Below are 13,335 nucleotides of genomic sequence, written 5' to 3' on the forward strand. Positions count from 1 at the left end.
CTTGCAGTCACAGTGCAGTGACAAGCAGAAGCAATGTGGCATCAACGGTATAAGCATGCCAGACAAGTTGAAGCTGCTGAAGAACGAGCGCAGCGACTACATGCATATGCCCTTACCCACACGCGGAAATGAATGTCGAAGACTTTCGTCCAATTCGTCCGTCCACGACCACTGCCGTCCTTGCTCCATGGTCTAACCACAGAATCATGCATTTCATCATTCCTAAAATTAATGGAGCTCGAAAATGGCCACTCGGCTTGCAGAGTGCATGCATATAGCCTCAGCGGTTTCAACTGTGCACACCTTTAGCACTGCAGTTTAGAAGCAGTTTGTAAAACAAAGTGCTGTTCCCATTGTTGCGTACACTGGCTGGGTCAAAGGGTAACAAGAACTCATCGCTGTTTAGAGTTCAGCTACACTCACATCATGCTCTGTCAAGAGTGGTTGACTAGTCAGCAACAAATTCTGTTTCCGGATTTTGGCAAGCAGCGAGTACACATCCAAGAAGCAACCGTGCACTGGCCTGGAGCATACTAGGTGAAACGCAGCTCTAAAAGATTTGCGAGACTTTGCAGTAATCTGGGCTATCACAGCCTTTGGAAGTGGCTTTGGCCCACAGCCTGCAGTCTATGCTCAGATGGTAATAACAGCTTAACTACTATCTGGTTGATTTTACGTAGTTTTTGGGAGACAGCCATATACAGAAGGGATGAATTTGAAAGCTTCCTGAAAAAGGGGGCATCTATAGATCTGCCGACAACCCGCGCCATCAAACCAAAGTAACATCTATTAACAGCCAATGCTATAAAATAATTATTCCTCTATGTCCAAAAAGAAAGTAGTGGCGCCATCTGGTTGTCAGGATGGGAACCATTACTGTAAACAAACCGACTCTCCTCTTAAGCCTAGAAGCGGCAGAATCGTCACTCTAAAAAAATAAAGCAAATTTATCACTTATACGTTTTCTTATATGCGAGGAGAGACGAAGCGAAAGACCGGTGCCCCATTTACGGCCAGTGAACGCACTGAAAAAGGCAGCAACAACGAGAATTCAGTCCGAAGCGAGAGGTCCGGCTTCGAAGGGCGCTGCCATGTTTGTCGCCGCGTGGCGGAAATCGTCGGGATCGTCGCTACTCTCATCATCACTTTGGCTGTCGCGACCGCGTTTATTCGGAGTTGACCACGGCGGAAGATATGACCACGGTGGAAGAATATCTTCCACCGTGGAGTTGACTCATATGGAACGGTTTGTTCGTTCATCCTTGAAAATATTCTCTTTTCAACTGCACTCAGATTCTGCAAGCTTGACATCCTGCCTGTTAAATACCATGCTAACCATGCACCGCCACACCGCTTCATCTTGGATTGGATTGACTGCCGCACCCTCTCATGGTCATGGTGCTCACGTTCCTGCATTTTATTAATGACAAAATACATCTTCTCATAATTGCGGCATATGAAACCCATGTCCTTTCAGTGCCGGTTTCTTTTCAACATCTCAGCATTTGAAAATTGCACTTTATAAATTGCTATGACATTTGTATTTTCATGGTTGCCAGATGAGACTACCATCTCATACAGATGTGTTCCCACATCAATAAATTCTATTTTAAAAATGTTCTACCGCACTTCTTGGCACCACACCTGGCTAAATGGTAATTTGAGTAAAGAGCTATCCGTTGTCACAAAGAAAATATGGCCAATAAAATACAGTAGACTGACCCTTTAATGCATGCTTCATCACCAGGGACGATGTACTTCAGAAACCTGTCATGATTAGTCATCCCTGTAATGTTTCACACAAGCCTGCACACACAGTGCTAATTCTACGCCAGCATGAGCATTTGGGGGACGAAACTCAAAACACACTTCTCAGTGCTTCAACGCTGCCAACACCGAAGCTACAGCCAGCTCTATAAAGTTCTCTAGTTATGATCTACTGATACATGCAGATGCATGAACCTGGCTAAAATGCTCTTCGTTTTGCAGTGCGACAGCTGTAAGTAGCTCTCCCAAGTGTCACCCACTTTTCATGTTCTATCACAAAGCCTAAAACGTGTTCCTTTGCCTCACTGTCCTTGCATGTTACGTGTTATGCGTGCGATAGCAGTTTTCCGCCCCTGTGAAGCCCTGTCAGGCAATGAAGAACTCTGTTGAGATCCACAGCATAAGCTTCCAGTTGAAGGGCTCCCTGCTCTGCAGTCTTCAAAGCTTGTCGATCCCGTATTTCGGCAGTGCGCTCTACGGAAGTCTTAGACATTCATTTCCGCTTGTGGGTAATGGCATATGCATGGCATATGCACTCTGCCTTGTCAAAAAGGAGGAGGGTTTTAAATATTTTGCAGCATCTTGCACCATTAACCAATCAGCCAAAAGGGTGTTTCAGGCTTGGATGGAACAAAAAGTGTGAAAGTGTATATAATAGCTGCCAGGTATACCAGAAGCCATCATGCTTAAAGGGACACCGGGGAGAAATAGAAGTTGGCCTATATTGATTAGGTACCACTTTCTAATCGCAAAGAGGCCATTGTCACTGAAAACAGAGCTTTTATGAGGTCAACAAGACCAGAAAATAAAATACAGGTGTTGCAACCGCCGGCCAATTTCGCACGTAAAACTGACTAACGGCAGGACTTTTAAACAATTTTTTTACTGATAAATGTGACTCTAGCTGTCGGACAAACATCAACATAGCCAGAAAGATGGTTGGTTGGTTTATGGGGTTTAACGTCCCAAAGCGACTAAGGCTATGAGAGACGCCGTAGTGGAGGGCTCCGGAAATTTCGACCACCTGGGGTTCTTTAACGTGCACTGACATCGCACAGTACACGGGCCTCGAATTTCTCCTCCAAAGAAATTCAACCGCCGCGGCCGGGATCGAACCCACGTCTTTCGGGACAGCAGCCGAGCACCATAGCCACTGAGCCACCGCGGCGGCTATAGCCAGAAAGAGTCAAAGAACCAATTCTTACAGAGACCAATCACTGGATGGAGTTGTCCTCAACGACCCTTTAAGTGGGCAGCAATACAACTGGTTCAATATGAAAGAAGTGATGATTCAACATGCCCACATTTACATCAAAGCCGGAACTTGTGTGTGCACCCATCAACAACGTTCTGTTGTAGCAAGTGTTTTCTCACCCGTGATATAAAAGATTAAAACACAATACTAAATGAACTACTTACCTGGGGAGGTTCAAAATTTGGCCTCCACCAATTCCCAACCGTGTCTTCTATGACCCAATCCTGCTTGACTCCATCTTGTCGGCCAAGTATCTGTGCACCATTCATGAAACAATGTTATATCACTGATCACAGTACCAACGTGGATACCACATAGCCAGCCAAATGTGCTTGTAGATACTTGAGCTGTTGGTGCAAACTAAATTTGGCCATTCCGGTCTGTTTTCTAACATAAAGAAGTACACCTGACTACAAGCAATGATACGACAGGTGCGATACATTTGTGTCAGACTACACTAAGCATTACACCAAGCTAAGCTGCCACATTTGTCGCAGCTCCGGGAAAAGAGCACTGGAGTGAGCCTCCCCGAACCTATGTGAACAAAGCAAATGTACCAATGTCATCTTTTGCTTGACGGGGATTTTGACATTACACCTACTGAAATGCAGCCTTCTGCAAGACTGACCTGACTTCAGTAGCACAATGATTGTACAGTACAAGCACAATGATAGTTCCGGTTACATTTGATACAGGTTTGTGGCTAAAAAAAAAGATAAATATAAACTTCTGACTACTGCACTGTACCTCTTGATCAAGAGCTTAGAAAAATCCGCCACATCCCCGGATGGTACATGTCATATCAACGGAAATGAAGAGCAACTTGAATGATATTCTGCATGATGTGCAAACACTATCCTAAGCTGCTCAAGCCAGAAAAAGTGCTTATTGCAAAACACCATGCTCAAAATACGAGCAAGTACATAACCACAAAAATCAAGAGTTTTGATGCTGAAATTGAAAAAGCGGTATCCATAACAGGAGCTACTGCTGGGTGTTAGCAATGTTTTGTGCATTTTAATGGCACGAGCTACTAAACAATTACACCAGTCTGGCAATATATGTATATTTGCTCATTACTTATGTGCATGAAAGGCACCATATTTATTTATATCAACATTTGTGCAACTTGATTACCCCTTGCAAATGTTGCAATGCTTGCCTACCAATGTCAGCAGCGGGAAATGAGGCTTGCCACTCTTAGTTATTAAACATATCACCATGTCAGTCATTTGTGATAAGGCTTTTCCGCCAGTGACGTCAAAATGTTGGCATAGGTTTAGTATAGAGACTACTGCAAAGCTGTTACAAAGTACACTTTTAGGAGTACTTGTGATTTTAGCTACACTGCAGTGCAACCTGCTTGTACACTGACAGATCAACAGTTTTACTGACTGAGCAAATGATACCAGCAGCTTGGTCTTAACAAAAACCCTGTTGGAAGAGCAAGTGCCGAGCACCGCTGCCCCAGTGCTATGCCTGATTACAAAAGTGTGAAGCTGGGTACTAAAACCAGCTCTAAAAGAAGGAAATGAGATATGAGCACCTATAAGAGAAAAAAATAACAGCTGGAATATTCACAACGGAAAAAGAAAGCAAAGAGGAGAAAGCAATGGATGGAACCCTCAGAACTAGAAAAGATATGGCAATAAAAAAAAAAGTAAAATGACACTGCTCAACTCCAAATATTTTCCAGACATTCTCTTGTAAACTGTTGTTCTCCTTCCATTCTTTTTTTGCACTATGAAACAATGCTGGCTTTCACAAAATGATATACCGTATAAATGCATATAAGGGCCGCACCCATGCATCGGCCGCACGCTGTTTTCCCCAAAGAAAATATTAAAAAAAATATCTGTGTAAGGGCCGCACGCAAACTTCCCACAACCCACGCGGGGAATAGCCTTCGAAATGCACGCGCCATGGCCTTCACGATTAGCTCCAGCTGCGAGCAACAGTGCACCTAATCGCGAAGGCCGCGTACACGCATAGGAGCTTCCAGGTGCCGTCAACAGATGGCGCCTGAGGCCGTGGCTCACCATCATCGTCAACTTTTCTTCTGACGCAAGCTCCCACTATCCATATCGGCATCAGTACCACCAGCTCGAGCTGCCAAAGTCACGGGAATTGTGGTAGCACGTAGTTTACCGTAGCTATGGCTTTCATGTGCTGCCGCCGAGTGTTAAGTTTTAGCACGATGGGCAAGCACCTTAATAGCTACATGGATGAAAGTTAGCTCTTGAACACAGTGAGTGTGCGGCGGGCAGGGAATTCGACGTGGCCGAGGAGTGCGTACGATGATGGTGCAACCAAAAGGATACACTGAGAAACACAAGCTGCAAAAAGCGGGCTTTCCGAGGCAAGCTGTGCGAGTTTCCCAAGCTGCAAAAAGAGCTGCTCTGTTATGTGATGGAAGTGCGGAACAACAGCTACATGGACATGTTGCGTGGCTTCTTTTGGGATGAGCGTGCACCAGAACACAGCACCAGCTCGGAGCCTAAATACCCCGCGAGTGACGACTGAACGTAGAGTAAATGCTGCTCGTTCCCCGACTGGTGTGTTTTTACTTAAAGAAAAAATTTTTTGCGTTGCATGTATGAACCGCACACCGAAAATTGGCCCTTGGATCTGGAAAAAGAAGTGCGGCCCTTACATGCATTTATATGGTAGTTGATGCCATAAATGCGTAACCAGACTCTTGACATAATTGTGCACTAAACCTTCTCAACGATGCCTGCAAGACCAGCAGTTATTGAGAACATTTAGTTGCAGAGTTGCAAGAACATTAAAAGCTTGAGGAACTCCTGCAGTATGTTGTAACTTCGCAGTGTTTCATGGCTACCCATCCCAATATCAATACAATTTTTTTTAATGTGCATGTGCATTAAACTGCTGGAAAAACTATATGTGAAGCATCATAACCTGTAGACAAAACATTCCTAAACACAACATGTGCAAAGTGTAAACATGCTTTGTGAGTGCGCACAGATAACACATTTAGGCCTGCTATATCAGGTCCCATATAAAACATCTGTAAAAATATGTATACCCTTCTTCATACAATTTTCAGGCCACACAGTATGCTTTTCAGCCATGAAATGGGAAGCTTGTGGTACACCTGCAGCTTAAAGCTCTCACATTTCAAGACCTTTGACCTGTCAGGGTGCTGTAAGGGCTCCACTATAGAGCTCAAAATCAAACCACGTGGCCCAATGACTTTTGACCAAAGCTTAAATACTCATAACCAATCACCTAAAAACAATAACAAAAACATGCACAATACTTTCAAGTGCAACTTCGAAAGAGGTCTGCAGTGAAAAAGCTTTCAGCAAGGAAACATGATTCTCAAATCTATGTCGCATCTGTTTAACCTAATGATGTGTGCAGTCTGTCACTTTGCATTTAGCCAGAACAGCAGCTTGGGCTTGTTGGTTACTCATCTTCAAGTAACAGCGCAAAAAACACAGACGAGACACATAGAACAAGAACACACAACGAGCGCTGACTTTCAACCTACCTTTCAACTGTTGAAAGTCAGCGCTAGTTGTGTGGTCTTGTTCTATGTGTCTCGTCTCTGTTTTTTGCGCCGTTACTTGAAGACTTTGCATTTGTTGTAAAGTTTTACTTGTTCTGTGTGATTTGCTTACAAAAAGCTTCAGTGTCAGCTTGTCTAAAGCGAGGCTTGACTTGCATGGCAGGTGTCCAGTGGACATATGCATGACTGCATCAGGGTGCATGAGTGAAAAGTCAGCAGAGAGTGAAGCTTAGGGCACGACAAACCTGCTCTTGGGAGCCCTTCAGCACAATGAACTATCATGAGACCTGTACTAGGATGAAGTCATGCCCTTAGTATGAGATAAGTGCTTTATGCCTTCACCCTTATCTCTCAAAATCAGCCACCATGCCACCGTGTCTAAAACTTCCTCGATTCATTTCTGAGAATACTAACATCAAGCAGGTTTGGTGAAGTGGTGCACAAAGAAAAAGCAAATATGTTCACTTGTAGGACAACACATTAATTTGCAGGAGAGTGACCAGAGATGGGAGCTACAGTTTTTCACGACGGTTGCAAAAAGCACGAAAAAGCAGTAATATGTATGAATTGCTACGCTGCCCATTTAGCATCTTTTGTGAACTTTCACCTGTTTGTGTGGCTTCCATACAAAAAGCTTCAATACCAGCTTGTCTCAAGTGAGGTACGTTTAAAGTGGTGACATGTGCAAAAGTGCCCAGAAATAAGAGCATCTCATATTTTCATTTTTTTTTTTTTTTTGCAGCTTGGTTTCCGTTCTCTTATTCACTCAGTACAGTCTGAGGCTTTAGGCCAGAGCTTCTCAGCACAACGAACCACCATGAGGGCTGTGGAATGATGAAGTCTTGCTTTTAGTACGAGCTAAATCAGGGGTTCTCAAACAGTGTTCTGCGGAACAGGGTTCCTGGTGAGCACGTATATTCATGCATGCCTCAACCCCTCCCCCCCCTTTTCCTTTACCCAATTTACTTTGGGACTAATCGCACAGGAATTCTTCAATGCAGACCATTTCACCATACAGCCAGTCATTAGTAATTAAATTTGGGCATATCTGGAGCTGACACGTGTCTGCACGTTCCTTTTTGCATGCATGTCGGGCAGGAAGGAATGGAAGCCAAGACATGCGGGGGGTGGTCCCACAGCAACTTCTGAAAGCCACTGGGGTTGCTCCGAGGCTAAAAAGGCTGACAACCCCTATTCTGAATGTTTTACCACTGTTCTGTATATGGAGCCATCTTTCAATTATTTGAACTCAAAGGGGGCTGAAAATTTGTTCTATTTATGCAGAGCTCAAATAAAGTGGAGCCTTTAATATATACTTGATGTTGATGGGATCAAAGTGTCAGTTCAATAAACTGGAAGTCCGAATTAGGCAAGTTCAAATGAAAGGCTTGCCACTACGTCATCTAGTGTTTATCCACAAGTATATGAGTACTTCCATCATTGTGATCACTAAAACTGAGTGACGAAACCTAAAATATTCATCAAAGAAAACACGAGAAAGAAGCAAAGCTTTCTTGCTGCTTCCTAAGGTATGATGAAAGTGCATGCTTGTTACATGTTACAATGCTTACCTCAGTCATCAGCCGCTTGAGCCCCTCCACTTCATCTTCTCCCATGTTCAGTTCGCCACCAGGCCTACACCAAGGTTGCAAAGTAGTCAGTGCAAGTGTAACCCCTACTTCAAGGAAGCATACCCTCCACAAGCTTCCCATCTGCAATGACTAGAGCAAATATGATAAGCACTGAATCACAGGTTGGCTGCACAGCATAAATCATTTTTGCTGTAGTGGCGCTGTAAAGTACTATATTTTAACAACTATTTAACAACTAATTAATTGCAGTGCATTTCTTACTGCAAAATGCATACAATGGTATAGGAGGTTAGCCTCAACAAAGCACCTAATGCCTGCACGCAACCCAGCGGCACCACGGAGGATTTACAACTGCCTACTTTCCCGTATTCTTCTAAGCACCATCCCTGCTGCTTCACCTACCATAGCACTGGTTACGACACTAAAGTCTTAGTTACTGCTAAGCCACATAACATCCACAACAATACAAGCTCTATTTTAAATAGCAAAGCAGCTACAAGAAATGTTTGGCGACATCAGCTACAGATGAGCCACCAGACATTGCCAAAGTGGCGGTTAGTGACTGTTCTATACCTCCGCACAATGACCAAGGTGATGATCAAACGAAATTTCCACAGTTTCTTCTCAATCAGGTCATGGTTCTTTATAATAACTTGCCTCTCTGAGCGAAGCTACATCAAACCTAGTAGTGTTTTGCTACTAAGCAGTGACTCACTGGCAGGTGCTACATAAAAAGGCCTTTAGATCTTGACAGCAAACAAGCTTGCCATGTAAAATTTTAGCAAGAGAGTGAAGAGTGGGTGTGTGTGCGAATGAATCACATCAATCATTACAGGATGGTGCATATCATCCTTGTACATTCAAACGTTTCTAAAAGAAAAGGTACTACAGCATTCACAACATCTTGCAAGAACATCTGACACAAAAATATCATAATTAGGCATGAAAAGTGGGCACACAATTTTCCACTGTGCTGCAGCCTTATGCTCAGTCTACAGAGCTAGAAGGCAAAGCATTTTACATGATGAGTGCTCCTGAAAGTGCATCTAGACTCAAACCAGATTCTCGTGTGTGCACTTACAACTCTTTGCAAGTTTCCACCCATATACAACACTGCTGTTTACTGCACGGCATTGAAATGAAAAATGTTAACAGCTGCTAGGGCATATCCGACATTTTTTCTACCTCAATGAATTTTACTAAAACTTTCACGGTATGTTCTCCACAGTATTCTGACCTCTAGAGCCAAATTTAGCAGCCAGTCAATGTTTTGTAGCAGCACAAATTAATTTTTCAATTTCACACTTTGTGATCTCAATCTGAAAGATTTCTATGGGAAACCATGCATGTGTAACACCACAGTTCACATGCTTGCTGACATACAAAATTTCAAGCTTCTTCTGGCCATTTCAGGAACACGATTATCCAAGCTGTCATTTACAGTAGCCAGTTTAGCCAATCAACATACACACGACAGGTTCTGTGACAATACCAGTGATGTCATAGTTTGGTCTGTTGTGACATCAGTTTGGTCAAAACCCAGTTTTGGTTTTGGTCACTTAGCTTTTGAGGTTTTAAAATACTTCTACTTGGTATTTCGAAAAGATTTTTTTTTTTTTTGTGCTGGAGAGAGGAGACTCAAAGGTATATGATGAGATTATGAACCCAAAATGTTCAAACCACCCCGGAGTTACCCTTTAAGGTCTACAAGGTTTGCACTAATGTACTGTCGACTCTTGGTGGTTCCTTTTCCCAAGAGCATATTAAATCAAGTCTTTTAACGCTGCAAAATAGAATTTTATTGAGTAGCATACCACAACAAAACAAGATGTGAAAAGACAACCTGCATTAATGAGCTCACCAGAAACTGCACTTAAAAATCATAGCGCTGGTCAATATTTTGCCCAAAAGCTATACTAGTCTCAAGCTTGTCCCAGTCAACTTGCCACTGGCATAAACACTTGCCAACAAAACTTGAATGGACACCATACAGTGCTTCATCAAACCACAAAGCACGACAAAGTATTAGTTTAAATGCAAAGTGCAATTACCTAATAGCGGCTTGAAGTTTTAAATGACTAGAAACAAATAGGTGAGGCGGCTAGTGCCGCCAACAGTGTTGTGAAAACCTTTGGATGGCATGCTGTTTGCACAGCTTTAGCTTTGTAGCTGCTTACACCAGCCTAGAATACATGCAGGTAAATGGTTTCACCACTAAAGCTTGCTGTTGTGCCAGTACAGTTGACACTGTTTAAATGGTACATATGGCATTCCTTGCTTAACACTGAGGTTGCCACATCTGTGACAATAGGAACAACATGAAGAAATCTGATACGCATGTCTATGGTAAACACTGCTTTAATGCACAAACACAAAAACAGCACGTCCAATTAATACTTTGATTAGTCCAATGCTACCTCTGCCTGAATTTTGCAACTATCTACATCAAACAGATTTTGCAAACAGCGTAGCTCCCTCAATACAAATGAAATAATAATACTTACGAACTGGCACCTGCAGAAATCCAGCATTTAAAATGGGTTAAGAACATTTCAAATGTGACACAAACTATGAACTGAATACATGTAGCCTAGTACAACAACAAAAACTGAAATGCAAACAAACCAAGCACAAAAATTCAATCCTGATCTTTTTGAAAAAAAACACCAAATCAAAAACGTGTTTTGTCTGGAAGGGCTTGTCTATCCCTTCCAGGCAAAACATACTGCCTTGATTGCAAAGACATTGTGACAAAAAGAAAACTGAAAGCTAAGTAATTTGTCCATGCTTACTAACCCTGTGCTTTCCCTAGTCCTGAAGCCGCAACATCAATAAGGATACAACCTGAAAACCTAACAGGAGCATTTGTACAGCCATCACTGTTGTTCACACACGATTCATATTCAAGTAGTGTTTGTGAGCAACTTGCAATAATTTACAGTGAAAAAACTCTATACTTTTGTAAGAAACTTACGTTCACACATGCTAACATAACAGCCAATGACAAACACTGTGCACCTAGCTCACAGACTAACAGGATGTAGAGCTCGGAAAAAGCAGCTGCTCACGCGAAACGAGCTATCAGACAGGCAAGTGGGCGAGTATAGGAAACATATGTGCCTAGTCATCGGCCAGCGCAGCCTTGACGTGGCCGCTGCGCCGCCTAGTAACGCAGAGGCAGCTTCAAAACGCCACTCCAGCATCTCGCAAAATTTTGTCCGTGACTGTACAACCATATATTAGCAGAAAATGATAGTGATCCATAATGCGTAAATACACAAGTATTTGTTCAGAAAGCAAAAACTTTCCAATACTTTCCAAAAACTATACTTCCAGACAGAAGGCCCAGATAATTCAGTTACTGAAGCTATCTTCTGCTGGTACAATTATTCCTAAACTAAGGCACCTAAGTACAGAAGTAATGTAGAGCAAGAGCTGCTGAAATATCACATAAGAAAGGGATAAAAGCTTTGCCAGCATCCAAACGCACATTCTCCCAAAAGATTTTGCAACTGATACCTGCACTCACATGAATTATTCATTGTGTTCTCGCAACAGATATTTGGGCAAAAACTCAATGAAGACAATTCACCATTTCAATACCTAAACAAATCTGCACTTAAATTTAACAGGGAAAGGAAATGTTTTGTGCAGTTTGTAGTCAAACCACCCCTTGAAAATAATACATTCAAGGGGTTGCATATATTACTACGAACATCTTAAGTTACAAATTACAAAGAGATTGCAAGGCAAGTTCTCTATCATTTCTTAAAGCAGCCATGTGCCAGATGCACACAAGAAAGATAACAGGCCATGCATAGTGAAGCATATTTTTTAAAAAATAAACCGTAAAAAGGACACACACAAGAGAACACCACGGACACACACAAGAGCAGTGTCTTTCCTGCTGCTTCTCTTGTGCGTGTCTCGGTATTGTAGTTTTGCTGGAACAGGCACAATTTGGGTGTTTTCTTATATGTGAGGCATCAATGTCATTTCTGTGATGACAATGTGTGTATCTGTCAAACACTGGCATGCATACTAAGAAATACGATCTTGATTTAACTGAGGAACAGTGATGACATCCGCTACACAAAGTGCAATGTGGAGAAAACAAATTAATTCAGAAAAGGGTCTACTCTTAATGCCAAAAAGAAACTTGACTTGTCAAATAGCTTTTTGAATTTTTGCCTTATCAGGTATGCTTGTGAAAGAGTTTGAAAGATCAACCCTGATTATGAACTACAGTGCCGCTGTTTGTACCAGCCGCTAATAAGGAAATAACACAACCAACACTTTAGCACCCCTGCCAACATGGTGCAAGCGCTGCTTAGAATAGGCAGGGGGTTCTCTTACTCTTGCTCACATGGGTACCAATGACTGCAGACAAAAAACAAATGCACTGTCAAAAAGAAAAATGAAATAATGTTTATCTCTTTATCTCAGATTGGCCAAGCTTCAGAAGCATCAAACATGCATGGGCTGGAGCTCAGCATCACACTCAGCATGCACTCAGCCATGAGTTATTTCCAAGCCACAAACAAATGGTAGGCTTCACTGATGCAAAACAGACCGAGGTGCTCAGACACTCCAGAAGAAGTGTGTGGACGTTTGTACTACAGGACAATGATCATATGTTAGCACAATGATCACCAGACTCTTTTGTACCATGAAAATTACACTAGCCAGAACAACATACCATAGAAAGAACTGGTTTGGTTTGGTTAATGGGGTTTAACGTCCCAAAGCGACTAAGGCTATGAGAGACGCCGTAGTGGAGGGCTCCGGAAATTTCGACCACCTGGGGTTCGCTCAATACGACAGCTTGCCAGAGATGTACAGGTACAAAAATTTAGCTCCAAAGTGTTAGGCTGTATTAAATGAATACATTTCAATTCAAATGCAACAAGGGATAGTTGTTTTTTTTCCTTTTTTTCCAGAACAGAGGTCCTTGTGCAGAATAGACTACTGGAGCTCTACTGCAGTACACTGCATTACCATATGAATCAGTAATACAAAACATTTCAACAATGCCGTGGACCCTCTAAATCCATTAGAAGTGCACTGCTGCTCACCATGTGCTATTAGAAAAACTGGATGTCAACTAAATGCTGGCACTAATAATGCACAATGCATGCATTAGTGGTGCAGCAAACGTCGATTCTTTTACCAAAAACATTAGATTT

At 42.5% G+C, this 13,335-nt stretch overlaps 1 protein-coding gene across 3 annotated transcripts in view; it reads right to left on the minus strand.

Moving 5' to 3' along the window:
• Cpsf5 (cleavage and polyadenylation specificity factor subunit 5) overlaps positions 1 to 13,335 on the minus strand; it is a 45,753-nt gene that overhangs the window by 31,601 nt on the left and 817 nt on the right. For 2 of the 3 annotated variants that reach the window (XM_089580353.1, XM_089580351.1), the window contains exons 3-4: positions 8,129 to 8,192; positions 3,187 to 3,276 (exon numbers count right to left, since the gene is read on the minus strand). In XM_089580353.1, the coding sequence (XP_089436479.1) occupies positions 3,187 to 3,276; positions 8,129 to 8,192 (154 nt within the window). The remainder of the gene's footprint in view (positions 1 to 3,186; positions 3,277 to 8,128; positions 8,193 to 13,335) is intronic. The other variant, XM_089580352.1, reaches the window with a different exon arrangement.

This window comes from Amblyomma mixtum, chromosome 3 (genome assembly GCF_055824585.1).
Source record: "Amblyomma mixtum isolate Tamu chromosome 3, ASM5582458v1, whole genome shotgun sequence".
In the NCBI taxonomy this organism is placed as follows: Eukaryota; Metazoa; Arthropoda; class Arachnida; order Ixodida; family Ixodidae; genus Amblyomma; species Amblyomma mixtum.